Source organism: Lutra lutra, chromosome 12 (genome assembly GCF_902655055.1).
Source record: "Lutra lutra chromosome 12, mLutLut1.2, whole genome shotgun sequence".
NCBI classification, from domain to species: Eukaryota; Metazoa; Chordata; class Mammalia; order Carnivora; family Mustelidae; genus Lutra; species Lutra lutra.
The window spans coordinates 85,805,983-85,822,747 of NC_062289.1; the positions used below are offsets into that span (position 1 = coordinate 85,805,983).

The 16,765-nt window shown below is 41.8% G+C and overlaps 1 protein-coding gene across 1 annotated transcript in view; it reads right to left on the minus strand.

Annotated features, from left to right (window-relative positions):
- The window catches only part of PPTC7 (protein phosphatase targeting COQ7), a 40,868-nt gene extending 28,695 nt beyond the window's left edge, over positions 1–12,173 (minus strand). Inside the window, exon 1 of the mRNA XM_047697539.1 lies at positions 11,624–12,173. Within this exon, the coding sequence (XP_047553495.1) occupies positions 11,624–11,846 (223 nt within the window). The 5' untranslated portion in view covers positions 11,847–12,173. The remainder of the gene's footprint in view (positions 1–11,623) is intronic.
- Between the last annotated feature and the right edge of the window lie 4,592 nt (positions 12,174–16,765).

A 16,765-nucleotide genomic window follows, 5' to 3' on the forward strand; every position in this document is an offset into this window, starting at 1 on the left:
TTTCTCTTTCACCCTCTTTGTCTAATTATCACTAAGTCCTATTGATTCTGCAATATTTCTGAAGCCCGACTACTCTGAACTGCCCTAGTTAAAGCCTTTTCTAGCTCAGACTATTTTAGTAGCTTCCTAACTGGTCTTTTGCTTTCCTCTTCTCCCATTACACTCTGTATCATTTTCTTTTCTTTCTTTCTTTTTTGCTTTTTATAAGATTACTATGTCCCTATTACTCTTGTCAAATACCTTCCACGTATATACACTTTTCTACTTTTATAGGTAAAAACATCCTCGGTGGGGAGAGGGGGAGGGGGGAGCGGGGTGCGCCAGAGTGGCTCAGTTGGTTAAACATCTGCCTTCGGCTCAAGTCATGATCCTAGCGTCCTGCGATCAAGCCCCACATTGGGCTCTCTGCTCAGCAGGAAGCCTGCTTCACTCTCTCTCCCTCTGCCTGCCGTTCCCTATGCTTGTACTCTCTGTCAAATAAATAAAATCTTTAAAAAAAATTCTCTGGAAGGATACACAAGAAACTGATAACATTAGTTCCTTCCCGGAGAGGAACCTGCAGCTAGAAGTCAAGAGTGAGAGACTTTTCTCAGCACCCTTTTAAATTCAGAATATACCTTTTGAATTTTGTACCATTTCAATGTGGTGCCTCTTCCAAAGCCACCAAAGCAAACCCAAAACAAAGGCAAAAACATCTTCTATAGCTTCCTAACAAACCTCCCCCCCCAAAATGAAACCTAGTTATTTAACATGGCAATTGTGACCTTCAACAGCTTGGTCTCAACCTATTTTCTAACAATTCTCAACCGTCCTCCCAAAGCCACTTGGTCAGCCCAAACTACTCTCTAGCCATAAAGCAGCTGTAGTTTGAAGAATCTTAATCTTCCGTATCTGCTGATCCCTCAACCTGGAAAGCTTGACCATTCTTCTCACTTGCCTCAATTACTGAAAAGCCTATCTATTAAGACCTGACTCCATGCTTCCACAACACCTGATGTGTGTGTATTCTTCGTACTGTTCCTGTGGCCTTCCCTGCCAGACTTCAGAGCTTAAGTCTCTCTTATTCTTGGTCTTCTTCATAGCACCCATCAGGGACTTACAGGAAACAACCAGTAAACAATGAATTCAGTTGACTGTACTGAAAAGTTAGAATACCAACACTCTGATGTACAAACTTTCATCTGAGAACTCCAAAACGAGAAAGCATCCAGTATTTCAACCTAGAGTTGCACGAGATGGTGTGCCCTGGGTTGGAGCTAGCTACAGGATGCTCCTCTCACAGAACATGTAAGAAAGTTTGATGGAAAGAACCCTGAAAAAGAGTCAGGGGATGACACCACTCCCAGCCTACTTTGCCACTAACTGGTTGTAGGACACTAGCCAAATGACTTCTCCAAGCTTTAGTTTTGACACCTGTGAACTAAGGGGCAGGAGGACAAATTCTCCCAAGAGTTCCTTTTTCTAAGATCTAAGATTCTGGGATTCTAAGTCATATGGCAAGAAAAGGGAACCTGTTTTAGAAACTATAAAATAAAGGTTAACATATAGCTATATTTTATCTTTCACACACAACATTACATTTATTACATGACCTAGTTTTAAAGGAAAGACTCCATTTTAGCCTTCCCAAATTTTCCTTTCTCCTTATTACACCAACACATGTATGTTTTCAGAGAAGTTTCAATAATGATTCAGAGAGTAAAAATATTGCCCCATATCCTTCTACTTTGGTTCTAACCACCTGAAAAGTTGGAGAATATGCTTCTTCTTTAAGCCTAACTAACTAAAGTCTAATAAACTAAGCCTAACTAACAAAAAGTCCAGCCAACCATTTTTCGATTTGAAATTCTGATAAAAGAATAAAAGATGGTTATGGATTAGCATTAATTTACTTCACTGAATTCAGATGATCTGTAAATAAATATGCGTACATGGAATGTATTCACAAAACACACTTTGTTATCCAAAGACCACTGACTGTTCAGTGCATTTAGTGTACAAGAACAAAAAAAGCAACGATAAGATCAAGGTTGTTGCTCAAGAACCAAGAGAAGTGAATTCCTTTTTTTTTTTTTTTTTTTTGGTTTGAAGATTTATTTATTTGACAGAGAGAGAGAGAGAGAGAGAAATCACAAATAGGCAGAGGGGCTGGCAGGGAGAGATGGAAGCAGGCTCCTTGCTGAGCAAAGAGCCCGATGCCAGACTTCGCACCCCGAGAAGTGAATTCTTAAAAAACAGTGTGTGCATGGGTGCCTGGGTGGCTCAGTTGGTTAAGCATCTGACTTCAGGTCAGGTCATGATCCCAGGGTCCTAGGATTGAGCCCCTCATCAATCAGGCTCCTTGCTCAGTGGGGAGCCTGCTTCTCCCTCTGCCTGCCACTCCCCCTGCTTGTGCTGTCAAATAAATACATAAAATCTTTTTTAAAAATGTATGCATAAGACATCCTTGTCTAGACTTCATTTCATAGCAACACTGATGACCATATTACCAATCAGTGGTTAACTTAGAGGCCATGAACAGTTTTCTACCTCTTATGCAAATAGCTCACATCTATTTTCTTATCCAAAAGTGCTATATCCAAACACTGATGTGAAAACAGAAGCACTTTTTGTTTCATTCAGCACAGCTAATCTTTTTCATCTACATCAAATGACAGCAGAGACTAATTCTGATAAGCCAAAAAACTTCCTGGATGATAGCATCCTTGAAAGGTCAAAATGTACAGTCAAAGCAGCACACATACACACACACAAAGAAATTCCCTTTCTTTTCAAAATAGTCTGTTAATGAGTAAAAGAAAAACCGGTACAAAAATGTGTTGGAATTGGCCTGAGTCAAAATAATACTGGGTCTTTCAACAGAAAGCACTCTTTGTAGTAAGTCACTTTTGTAGTCTCTGGCAAAGTTTTTGCAGTCATTTTGTAGTCCGTGGGATTCATACCAACAATCCAATCAATTCTAGAACTATTCACCAAACTTATTCACCACAAAAACAACTATTTAAGAACCTGGTAAATTTATAAAATTGTTAAATGTGACAGACTCAAGATCAACAATAAGCTTTTGATGACAGCGATTTCATAACAACTGGAAGGTATAAATTAGCATAACCTTTCTGGAGAGATCCATGCTAATAGTCCTATCAGAGGCCTTGCAAATGTTCACAGCCTTTGACTCAAGAACTCTTTGAGGAATTTATTCTAAGGAAGTAATCAGGTGCAGAGATACTCATTCACTCTAATGTTACTCAAAACAAAAAAAAACTGGAAATTGGGGCACCTGGCTGGCCCAGTAGGTAAAGCATGTGTTTGTTTGTTTGTGTTTTTTAAGATTTTATTTATTTACTTGAGAGAGAGAGAGAGAGACAGAGAGAGAGCATAAGAGGGTAGAAGGTCAGAGATAGAAGCAGACTCCCTGCTGAGCTGGGAGCCTGATGCAGGACATGATCCCGGGACTCCAGGATGATGACCCTAGCGAAGGCAGCTGTTTACCCAGCTGAGCCATCCAGGTGCCCAAGCACGCAGTTCTTGATCTTGGGGTTGTGAGTTCAAGCTCCACACTGGGTGTAGAGATTAGTTAAATAAGCAAGACTTTAAAAAAATAAATAAAGGGACGCCTGGGTGGCTCAGTCGGTTAAGCCGCTGCCTTCAGCTCAGGTCATGCTCCTGGGGTCCTGGGATTGAGTCCCGCATCGGGCTCCTTGCTCAGCAGGAAGCCTGCTTTTCTCTCTGCCTCTGCCTGCCACACTGCCTGGTTGTATGTGCTCTCTCTCTCTCACAAATAAATAAATAAATAAATAAAATCTTTTAAATAAATAAATCTTAAAAAGAAAAAGAAAACTGGAAATAATCTAAATAACTAAAAATAGAGAACTGGTTATTAAACAAATCATGGGTTATATGTGCAGAAAAATACTATGCAGTTATGCATGGAAATATGCTCAGTTTTCATTAAATAAAAATAACACTATAGAGCAGAATATATATATTAACTCAACTTCATTTAATAGTATGTATACATGCAATTCTATATACACAAAAGCTGAAGGAAACCACACTGACTATAGCTCAGTTATGAGTTACAGGTGTTTTATACTGCGCTCTTCTGAACATGTGTTATTTTTACAACCAAAAAACAAAAGCATTTACTTAAAACACTAGACACACAAGCAGGAAACTTAGGTCCAAGTTCCAGCTATGATACTAGCTATACTGACTTATACATAAAGAAACAGATGCAAATTAAGTGGAGATAAATAAGCAGCTATTCATAATTAAAAGATTAAACAATGTAAAACACAAAACACACTGTTAAATCTAAATCACTATATACAAAGCACTGATAAGATGAATCATATTTTAGGTCAAGATGCTGAATAAATGCTCAGGAAAAAAAGTGAAGCACTTTCACTCTTTAAGGAAAAGTTTTATACACCCACCTCTCAATCCACCCAAAATTATATTCAGGATCTTATTCAAAAGAACTAAGCATCTTTTTTTCCTCAAAATTTTAAACTAAATTGAAAGAGCTATACCACTCGCCAAGTCAAATTTAGATGATTAAGTATGTGTTTTCAGTCCAATGCCCTCTGCAGTGAGTCAGTTTTTGCAAAAAGTCTTGATTTATGATGCAATTCTATAAAATTGTGTGTATTGTTTAATAGGAAACAAATGATTTTAGCTCCCAAGGAGATTGAAAACTACTGTATTTTTTAAATATTTGACAACTCCCAAACAGATCACTAAATTTTATTACTAATGACAAAAATTAGGATTCAGTACTTTGTTATTATTTTACTACTTTATTTATTATTTTACTATTATTTATTATTTATTTACTTGAGAGAGACAGAGAGAGAGAGACAGAGAGACAGAGAGAGCACCACTTCTTAAAATGAGACCAAGAATTAACACTAATTTTGAAAGACAAACTCACAAGGTACACTGTTTTCAATTAACTAGAACTTCTTGTTTGAAAAGTCAAATTTCTTCAGGAACGAAATACTAATGTTAACTTACTTTTCTAAAGCATTTTTCTGAAAATTCTGAACCTGAAGTCCCAAGTAAGACCTCTCTAAAAGGCACGGGGACCTACATAAAGTGCATTTGGCATTTAGCTTGAACTTGACATAAGCGTCTACTCAAAGAACACAGTAGTAAGTCAAATACTGTGGCCTGAGTATAATGCTTCCTGAGTCACACTTGAGTACAAACTCCATTTGGATACTGTTGCAGCTATTCAAGTTTTGGTATTGCCCAGTTTCATAAGGCAATGCTAAAGATAAAGTTCAGGGAAGAGCTTCCTCTGATCCAGTCCCTCCCCGCCCCCCAATAAAACCCCACTACAACCAACTAAAGCGTTGTCTCTTACCTCCTGCTACAATTTAAAACCTTTTAACAAAAAAGTATTTTCGAGAAAGTATAAACAGTCATGCTTTCAAAGTTCAATTCCTTGCTCTACAAAAAATTCATTCAAAATTCTTTAAAAAGATTAACACACTGAGAAGCTGAAAATTAGGGAAATTTAAAACTAAGCTTGAGAATTTCTAAAGACTAAAAAAAGGAAAACAAGTTTTGACAGTTTAACAAATGAGGAAATGACTTTAAAAATATTGTGCCTTATAAGAACCTCTGAAAAGTATAATATATCTGTATAGCAAAATGAGAAAAATATCAGGGAGCAAGAATTCAAAAATCAAACAGCAAAATTCCTCTAACCATCAACCTTGTAATCTTATTTATTACACAATGACAGAACACTCAGAAAAGTCAGATAGCAGCTAGTCAAATTTGTGGCTTTTTCTTTCTTTTTTTGAGGCGGGGGGGAGTTAGTGGCTTCTTAGGCTTTGCTGTTTCTATGAGACCTAGAAAGCTCTTTCACTGAACCCACAACCCTCCATTTCCTTTAATAGTCCACAATTTTCTCTTGAAAGCACATAGATTATGAAATCAGGCATAGTTAAAGTACTGAAAAGGACACCTGGGTGGCTCAGTAGGTTAAATGTCTGCCTTCAGCTCAGGTCATGATCCCAGGGTCCGTGGATGAGTCAAGCATCAAGACCCTCGCTTAGTGGGGAGGCTGCTTCTCCTCCTCCCTCTGCCTGCTACTCCCATTGCTTGTGCTTACTCACTAATGGTGCTCTCTCTTTCTCTGACAAATAAAATCTTTAGAAAGTAAAAAAAATTAAAAAAAAAAATTAAGTACTGGGCGCCTGGGTGGCTCAGTTGTTAAACGTCTGCCTTCCACTCAGGTCATGATCCAGCGGCTGAGCCCCATATCGCATTCCCTGCTCCTCGGGAAGCCTGCTTCTCCCTCTGCTGCTTCCCCTGCTTGTATTCCCTCTCTGTCTCTCACTCTGTGTCAAATAAATAAAATCTTTAAAAAAAATAATAACAAAGTACTGATTAATCTTAGAACTTACATTTGTTACCTTTAAAAAAATATTTTCGTTGCTCGATTATAAGTATATAAAAATAATTATATAAAAAACAGCTATATTCCTCATAAAGTTATAGTAAGACCCAACAATTCCATTTTTGGGTATATATCCAAGAAAATGAAAAATATATGTTCCACCAAAGCCTGTACATGGATATGTCATAACAGCACTATTCCAACAGCTAAAAGTACCTGCGGAAACAACCCAATATCATAGATGAATGGATAAGAAACATGGTATATCCATACAATTGGAATATTATTCAGCCACAAAAAGGAGCAAAGCACTGAGACAAACTACAATGTGGGTCGACCTTAAAATATATTAAGTGAAAAAACCCAGATACAAAAGACCACATTTTATATGATTCCATTTATATGAAATGTCCATAATAGGCAAATCTCTAGTCAGCCTATACTCTCTCTTGCCAGCGGTTGAGGGAGGGAAGACTGAGAGTGACTGCTAGTGCATAGGGGTTTCTTCTGAGGTGGTGAATATGTTCTGGAACTAGTCAGTGGTGGTGGCTGGACAACCCTGTGAACATACTAAATGCCACCATTTTTTTTTTTTTTTAACTTTAAAAGCTAAATGTTCTGAAAGATGAATTCTGTATCTCATTTTTTTTTTCCTGTATCTCAATTTTTAAAAATTCAACCAGGGTCATGTCTGCTGTCAAGAGGTAAAGCCGGCTAAAATTTGACTTTCAGAAAATTATTACTATATAAAAATGAAACTAGTTTCCTGACACAGCTTAAAATCTAGCTGAGGGACATTCCAAAGATGACTTCTTCAAAGGCTTAAATTAGCACACATAAACACTCTCCCAATGTGACTACTTTGTTATTAAAAGGATAATTCACTTTCAGCTACTGAGGTTCTACCAAATATGTTAAAATTATCATGACTGTTGGAAAATATAAAATTCTAAATAATCTACTCACTTCCTAAATAAACTTTTAATCCTTATATTGTTCACATAATTCTTATACCTTAAGACAACTACTTTTAAGACTAGCATTACTCACAAAAACACTTCAAAAATCCTGGCCACAATCAAAATCATATCCAAAGGCTAGAATATGAAATTGTTTTCATTTCTTTTTAAGGTTTCAAGTTAAATCAAGCTTCAATAAACACCGGCAGTTTTATAAGAATTACTTTACAACTCTATTCCGAGGTTAGATTTTACATGGCATAGATCATGCTGCCATTTCTTAAAGAAGTGGTTTCAGTAAACTGTGGTTTAGCATGCAGAGGAACTTTTGTTGCATTTTAATTATGAGTCATTGTGTGAACACAGAAGTTGTAAATATATACACACACACACCCTCAAGCAGGAAAAGCAGTAGAAGGACAAACTGTACCTGAAGAGACTGGTTTTGAATTCACCCAAGTTATCAGGAAAACTTAACTAGTGATGCTACAGAAAGTGGACTGTACGTAATGGGCACTCTTGGTGCTGGTCCTAGTTCGGCCATACTAGTGGAATAACCTTAGCAAAATCATTTGACCCTCTGGGGCGCCTGGGTAGCTCAGTGGGTTAAAGCCTCTGCCTTCGGCTCAGGTCATGATCCCAGGGTCCTGGGATCGAGCCCCACATCAGGCTCTCTGCTCAGCAGGGAGCCTGCTTCCTTCCTCTCTATCTCTGCCTGCCTCTCTGCCTACTTGTGATCTCTGTCAAATAAATAAATAAAATCTTAAAAAAAAAAAATCATTTGATCCTCTGTAGGCCTCCATTTCCTCACTGGCGTCCAGGGTGAAACGTCTTACAACTCTCACCAGCCTTTGATTCTGCTGTTAAGCAGCTTAGAGCTGTGGGAGGCCTAGCAATTACACACTAGGCAGCTCTCATATTTTTGTGTACTTAGGCATCCATGCCATATAGAGTAATGAGAGAACTCGGGGTTAGCCACAATGAAGAAGAAAAAAAGAAAAGTGCACATAGCTCCTGATGGTATTGGTTTACTCCAGTTGGACCTAATAAAGAGAAAGCACCTTTGCCAGTTTCCCAGGGGATAGGAGTGGTGCCTATGTCTCACCACACCCACTATAGTCGGTTTTTCCTAAAAGAAATCCAGTGGGGATGCTACAAAAATGCTGTAAAGCACCAAGTACTTTTAGTCACTGTATACTAATAGAACAGATCAATTCTAAATTAAAGAAATAAAACAGCTTTCTCTTTCTCAGAAAAAAGAAATAAACAGCTTTTGTTCCAAACATTCAAGGAATTGTAGATGAGCACAGTGAGTTGTACATATATTTAGCAACAAACACAGTGTTAACCCAAAGAAAATGAATTATCTGTAGAACTAGGAGGTTCAAAGCACTGAAGTTCAACATAACATTATTCAACACAGTCCTTTAATGCTTTTCAGTTTACAACTCCAGCTTCCAGAGGAAAAGCTTCACTAAGGACTTGCTGAGATGCTACACCTCTTTCATAGCAAGAAATAATCAGATCTGCCTGTGATGGGGTAGTGTCAATAAAATAGAAGTCACTATCACACAAACTGGTTTATAGAAGCCAAAGTTCAAATGAGGCCTACTCAAAAGTTGTTTCAGGTGGACCCCAAGATGACTTTCTGGAAGAGCTCCTCCAAAACAGGACAGTCCTAGAGAACCTGTCACCCCTGATTTGTACATCATACACACACATACACACATTCTCCCTTTCTCTCTCTCAAAATGGATCTTTGTCAAATATGGCCAAAGACCAACCCTAGGTCACCTAAGCAATACCTGTCTGGTTACGTCTGGCAGTATTCCTTTCGGAGGGGTTACAGAGCTGTGGTTCCTAATCTAGTCCCTGTGGAGGGACCACTAAGTGGTACACAGATGGACTTTGTTGGGGGGGGGGGTGGAGTGAAGTTCCTGAATGCCTATGGAAAATTTTGTCTCTGTGCACATTTTTCCGGGGAGAGAGCCCTTGGGCAGTCAAAACTCCTGGGGCTGTGAACCAAGGAAAGTTAAGAACCACTGGTTTGGCGCCAAATATAAAAGAGGAGAAATACACTGAAGGTACCCATGTGAATACAATAGGAAGTAATGCCTGCTATTTGAGGTGCAAAATAACAAAGGGTGAGGTTTTTTCAAAACACAAAGAAAATATGATATGATGGTCAGAAGTCCCTAAGGGTCAGTCCACTCCCTTCATCCTCTAGTCTAGATGAGGAAAATGAGCCGAGAGGCTCTTGCCCAAAACCACGTATCATAGAGACAGGTTGACAAAGCTGAGAACCAGGTTTGGCAGGGTTTCTGCCAAGATGGTAGGTTTATACTTTTTTCAAAATGGGTTTGACCAAAATTCCCCATATCCTTATAAATACCCTACTTTATTAAGAAGGTAGCCTTCAGAAAATTTAAAATCAAGCTTAAGCATAGGGATTTGATTCATTAAAATGTCCCCAAATCATTAATCAAATTGCAAATCTTTCACAAAAGCCAGCACACAGATTTGTAAGGGGGAATGTTAGTGGCTCATTATCACCTATTCTGTTGCACTGACTCCAATTTTGAAAAAGCAGCACAGGTCCCAAGCTCATTAAATGAAGCTTCTAAATGTAATGGGAAAAGACAGCTATTGACAGCCTCTTAAAAAAGATACTAAGTCAGGGTCAAGCTGACTTCAAAGTGAATTTGTATGATTTCTATGTACAAGCTCCTTCTGAATCCTACTGAACTCCTACTGAATCCTCCCCTACCCTCTTAAGGTTAACATCAAGAGTGCTGCCTAAACACTAAATGATTTTTTTCAACACAGCTAATGGGGTCATTCATAAACTGAGAACAACATTTCCAGTGACCATGTTCACAAACACTACATGTAGTAGAAACAAAGATAATAGGCAGTTATTCCGAAATCAAATTAAAAAATAATTATTGTCATAAAAAGTTACAGGACCATTTGTTCCAATGCCAAACTGTGCCTCAGCATATGAAATTTAAAGCAGTCAAAAACTCAACCTCACCTGAGAAGTGCAACCAAAGTGACATTTGAACCCAAGTTCAATGACAGCATGCCCTTCAATTTCAAAGGAAGTGCTTTACTCATTAAAAGAGATTTAATGGCATATGCTTCTAAGGCATACACACAGTCTCCAAAGACATGCATTATGATAAACTTTCTGACTGCTTGTGAATTATATTTAGCCCTTTCTATAAGCTCATACGCAAGTCTCCCAGCCAAAGGTGTAACTGGCATAGGCCTCTGGAAGCACCTGTGGCCTGAAAACGCTTTTTTTAAAAAGATTTTATTTATTTATTTGACAGAGAGAGATCACAATAGGCAGAGAGGCAGGCAGAGAGAGAGAGGGAAGCAGGCTCCCCACCGAGCAGAGAACCCAATGCGGGGCTCGATGCGGGGCTCAATCCCAGTACCCTGAGATCATGACCTGAGCCGAAGGCAGAGGCTTAATCCACTGAGCCATCCAGGCGCCCCGGCCTGAAAACGCTTTAACCAATTCTCAAGGTTTTCTTTGCGGCAGTTTGAAGAAGGTTCGACCATTCTATTTTGGGTCAAGGAGACTCCCTTCCACCCCAAGTGACCTCAAGTGGGCCAGAGCAGTTTGGGAGAGTGCACTGCGAGTGCTTTTTCACCAGGCCACCGCCTGCGAGACTCCGAAAAGGATGGAGATCTGGTCACCATCGAGGCGGCGAAAGAATGCGGCTGGGCTGTCTGGGGCTCACGACAGTCAGTCCGCTCTGGATCCCGCAGCCTGTGGTCAGGCTGTGGCGTCAGGAGCACGCGAAGAATCAGATCTCCGGGGCACGCAGAGGGAGGAGGCGGGGAGGGAACAAGTGCGAGGTTAGGTGTCTGCAGGTGTCTCCGGGGGGAGGGACGAGGTCGTCGGGACCGGCACAGCCGAGTGACTAACAGTGCGGTTTTGGACTCGGACAAACTGGTCACATTGTCAGGCTGTGTGACCTTGAGCACAAAGCTCGACCGCTCTGCGGCTCAGTTTCCTCATCTCTAAAATGGGGGTTGTTGCAACGGAAAACGCACCTTGGAGCGCTTGGCACGGCGCCTGGCACATAGTAAGCGCTCCCTCCCTACAGCTACTACTGGCTCTCGGGCTCCTCTCACCGCCAGGAGGAACTGGGGAAAACTGGGGAAGCCCCGAGCAGGGGAGTCCCCAGGAGGCGGATCCGGGGCTGGGGCGGGGGGACCCGGGCCGGGGACTCACCGAGCACGTCTGCCGAGCGGTGCCGGGCCACGAAGCACGCGTCGTCCCCGTAGCACGCGCCCTTCTTGAGAAGGCCCTTGCGGAAGTCTTTGCCGAACCCGCAGCCGGCCGTCACCAGCCCGTAGTCACCGCCACCGCCGCCACCGGCCCTGGGGTCGGTCTGCGAGAGGCCGCCGAGCACAGCGCGGGCCACCAGCCGCCCGTACGAGAGGACCGAGAACATCGCCGCCGCCGCCCCCCCGAGGAGGCGGGGGGCCCGGGGAACAGGAGGACGCGGAGGCCCGGAGCCGGCTCTCTCCTCAGCCGCAGCAGCGCCGCCGCCGGGGCGCTCCTCAGGGCGGCGCAGAGTCGCCGCCGCCGCCCTTGCCCGACGCGCGGGGCCTCGCACACGCTCCGCCGCGCGCACCGGAGCCAGAGCGAGGTCAGAGCCGGCGGCTCCTCCACCTCAGCCCAAGTGGGGTCCCGGCTGCAGCCACCGCTGCCGCCGCCATCTTCCGCTCCACTAGCGTGTTCCGGGCCGCGCCGGCAGCACCGCCCCCTCTATGGCCACGCCTGTGACTCCGCCCACAGTTCGCGGCTCAGGCCCAAGCCACGCCCCCTCAGGCTCGTGCCTTATATAGCCTCCGAGGTCGAGCGTGCGCAGAGGGTGTGGACGCAATTTCGCCTGGGAGTTGTAGTTTCTTCACTTCACGGTTTAGCATCCAGAACCTGGGAGGATTCCCCGCACACGGAACCTAAATTAAGTTATTGAAAATCACAGACGGGCTGTTTGAAAGTTTCCTCCCAGTTTTAGCCATATATTTTAAAGGCTATTGTTTTAAATAACCCCACCATCCCTTCAAAGAAAAACCCAAAAGAAACCAGGGTCAGGTCATGTAGTATTACTCCAGAGTACATACCTTGAGAAACTGAAGTACACAACTTTAGAGACATCTCCAGAATTTATATACTGGAAGGGTTTAGAGGGGGCAATCTGGAAAGAAGAGCCATTTTACATAATATTTAGGAGAATTTGAGGAACTATTACTGTCCGTATTAGACTGGGGGGTGAACAGGCAGATAGTGATGGAGATAAAGAAATGGCCACTATAGATATATCATATAGAAGTGTTTCAGACTTTGCAAATGATTCTGACAATCTGGGGATAAACAATTCCAGAACCCAAATTTCTTTGCCCTAAATCTTAAATTTCCTGAGGGTCCACCTGTCTAAGCAGGTTTTCTGACTTCTGGCTTGAGTGCCCAGACAAGTCATGCAGTGGCAAAGACTTGAAAAGATGAGGCCCCTGGTTCTCTCCTTCCATGGCTGACACCTCTTCTTTTCAGAAGGACAGCCGCTGACAAGAAAGGCAGTTCCTTTGCTTTTTTGTTCAGCTCTCATCCCACCCCTAACAAAGACATCACAATAGCCTTCTCCAGATTTTGATTGTTATTAACACACTTTCTCTGAAATTACTTAGGTTAAATAGCTAAATTTAACAAGGAGTTTGTATTCTAATGGAAAGATTAGTTCACCAAATATGTGTAATATGTTTGTATGTGTGTATGAATGTACAGATTGCATACCATCCCTGATGGGGCTTTACATAATCTAGCCCCTGCATACCTCTCCATCTCATCTGGTGCCATGTCCTTTCACTAACTGGGCTCCAGCCATGTTCACAGATGCTTCAGGGCCTATCTTCTCGCTCTTCCTTCTACTCACTAGAAAGTAATTTTGTTACCTCAGGGTCCTATGTTCTTTGTTGCTGTATCCCCAGAACGCATGGGCCCACATAAATACTTTACTAAATGAATGAAAGAATGAATGAATAGTTCACTAGATCCTAAACTCCCTAAGGGCAAAACATCATTTGCCATTGTATTATTAGAATCCAGTGTACTGTCTGGCACATGGTAAGGGAGTTAGTAAGTGCATGTTGAATAAAAGAAGGAATAACTGAATAAGAACAATAAATAATATTAAAAAATCACATTTGTTGGATAAAAGAATGATTGGATGAAGAGTAGTTACAAATAAAAGAAAACTGAGATTTGAGACAAGTGATCCAATTTGGAATAATTTTTAGTTTTTTTTAAAACAAACATTTATAACCCAGATGTGTTGGTCCTTTTCCAGTTCACTATCTTTTTAAAGATTTTATTTAGTTGTTTAAGCGAGAGAGAGAGAGAGAGAGAGAGAGAGAGCTAAAGAGCACGAGATGGGGAGGGTCAGAGCAGGGTGCCTGATACCGGGCTCCATCCCAGGAGTCCGGAATCATGACCTGAGTCAAAGGCAGTTGCTTAACCAACTGAGCCACCCAGGCGCCCTCCAGTTCACTTTTGACATTAGTGTAGCTACTCTGGGGATTCCCATTTCATTCTTCAAATGATTCTTTCTTATACCTTTCTTAATATATCGGAAGTCCTGCCAAACATTCACTCAAAGTGCATTGTTCCATTATCCTAATTACTATCATCATCAAACACTTCTGTGTTTCACAGTGTGCTAAGTGCTCTATATGTTTCTATCCCTAAGGATTTTCATAAAAATTGGATGGAATAAATCACTTTGCATAGTGAGCGGCATTTTGTCAAGTATGTGGACTAAGAAAAAGTTCACTTATGGTTGATTCCAAGATCGCAGCCACACCTTGCTATTTTTTATGACCCACAAGAATTGGGAGCACGCCCAGAAGAGGGGGCGGAGGCTTGCGGATCCTCTGCTTGGCATTTATGTCTATGCCAGCTGTGCTAAAGGTTGTTCTTTTAAGCACACACACCACTACCAAATCCCAGCCAGGACGTCAGGTAATTCTACCCCAAGGACAAACTTTTTAAAATAGCATGTCAACCCCTATTCCTTGCCTTGTCAAACTTCTTCAGACTGCTCCTACCTTTCATTTTCAGGGCATATATTATTTAATTTCCATGTCATTCATAAGAACTGGTCGGATGAGACGAGCAGGAATCTAAGATGTGACTCTGAAGTTGGTAACCTCTGCTCTAATGGGGCTGCTGTTTCCAGTTAAATGATACCGGTGCCTTGAGTTTCCTGCAAATGAGTTGTTCACCCACAGCACAATGTGAACAGAATCCTTTCTTAAAGCTCCTTTGCAGTTTTTGGAAAGAAGAGGAGACAGGGCCTCAGGTTCCCTTGAATCATTTATTCCAGAGACAGATCTGAAAAGTTTCACCATCCGTGGGGAAGTAAGAAGAGGGTACTTTGGGGAAAAAAAGCACCTTCTCCTGCCCTCCCCCAGAAGCACAAATCCCTTTTGACATTTGGATAGATTTAAAAAGCCCCAAGAGTTTTCTTCCTTAACAGAATTACATTCCTAGCACTTCAAAGATTCCTGGGAGGTCAGTTGTCACTCTCAAAGGCGAACAAGTGGTGAAAATACCATCTGTGCTCCCAGGGCACCTCTGTGGCATTAGGAAAGAGCTTTGCACTGGAGTCACCCCCAGCTCCTAAAAAAAGAAGAAAAAAAAATTCCCTAATATGATTTTCTGCCAGAGTGGTGCACTGATCTCTCCTAATTTCTTTTTGCTAACCTATTCAAAAGGAGCACTAATTAGTTTATGGCAATGTTTCTCAACCTTGGCACTATTGACATTTGAGGCCAGATAATTTTTTATCATAAAGCCCTGTTCTGTGCGTTGGAGGGGGCTTAGCCAGTTTCTCTGGCTTCTACCTACTAGATGCCAGTAGCACACCTCACCCCCTAGTTAGGACAACCAAAAATGTCTCCAGATATTGCTAAATGGCCCCTGGGGAACAAAATTGCCCCCCCCCTTTAGAACTACTGGGTAGATGGGATGCCTGGATGGCTCAATCGGTTAAGGTTAAGTGTTTGCCTTTGGCTAAGGTCATGATGGATTGAGACCCGCATTGGGCTCCCTGCTCAGCAGGAAGCCTGCTTCTCCCTCTCCCTCTGTCTGCAGCTCCCTCCTTGTGATCTCTCTCTCTCTTTGTCTCTCTGACAAAACAAAAAACAAACAAACAAACAAACAAAAAAACCCCAAACCCCCCAAATACTACTGACTGGGTGATAACAATGCAATGCAAGTTAGCAAATACTTGAAGAGCACTTTGTGATGTCTGAGGCTGTGGGATAAGGACAAAAGACATTGGTACCTTCATGGCAATTACAGTGGAGCAGGAGGGTTAAAGTTAAGTAAATATATAGAAAAAATAAGCATCATCGGTTGAAATAAAAAAGGAGCATGAGGAGGAGAAATGGGACCCGTTGGGGTGGGAGAAGTACTAAGCGTACTTTACGAAGAGGTGACATTTAGAAGAGACCTGAATGCACAGATAGAGGTCTGAGGCAGGGGGACAAGGGGATGGCCAGTGTGAGAGGAAGATATAGAAACTAAACAAACGCAGAGTGTGACCGGAGAAGAACAAGGATGTACTGTTCCACATTAGAGTCTGAATGAAGAATAATGAGGGACAGGGCTAGGAAAGTAGTCTAGGAGCTATTTGGCCATAAAAAGGAGTGAAGCAGTGACACATGCCTCAACATGGATGACCCTCGAAAACGTGATGCTCGATTAAAGAAACCAGTCCCCAAAGACCACATGTTGTATGCTTCTATTTTTATATAAAATGTCTGGAATAGGCAAACCCATAGAGACAGAAAGCAGATTAGGGGTTGCCAGAAGTTGGGTGTGGGGGGATGGAAAGTGACTCTTAGTGGGTGTGGAGTTTCTTCTTGGGGTAATAAAAACGTTCTGGAATTAGATAGTGGAGAGGGTTGCACAACCTTATACAAAAAATATTAAGCTGTGCACTTTAAAGGGCAAATGTTATAGTGCATGAATTGCATCTAAGGTTAAAAAATAGTTGAAGGGGCGCCTAGGTGACTCAGTGGGTTAAAGCCTCTGCCTTCTGCTCAGGTCATGATCCCAGGGACCCAGGATCGAGCCCCGCATTCGGCTCTCTGTTCAGCAGGGAGTCTGCTTCCCCCACCCTCTCTCTGCCTGCCTCTCGGCCTGCTTGTGATCGCTGTCAAATAAATAAATAAATAATCTTTTAATAAAATAAATAAATAAAAATAGTTGAGGACCTACTGCAGAGATCATTATTTGCTAAGCTTACCTGCACTAAGCTGGAAACACGAAGGGGTCACCAAATGCTTTTAATATGCCAGTGACAAT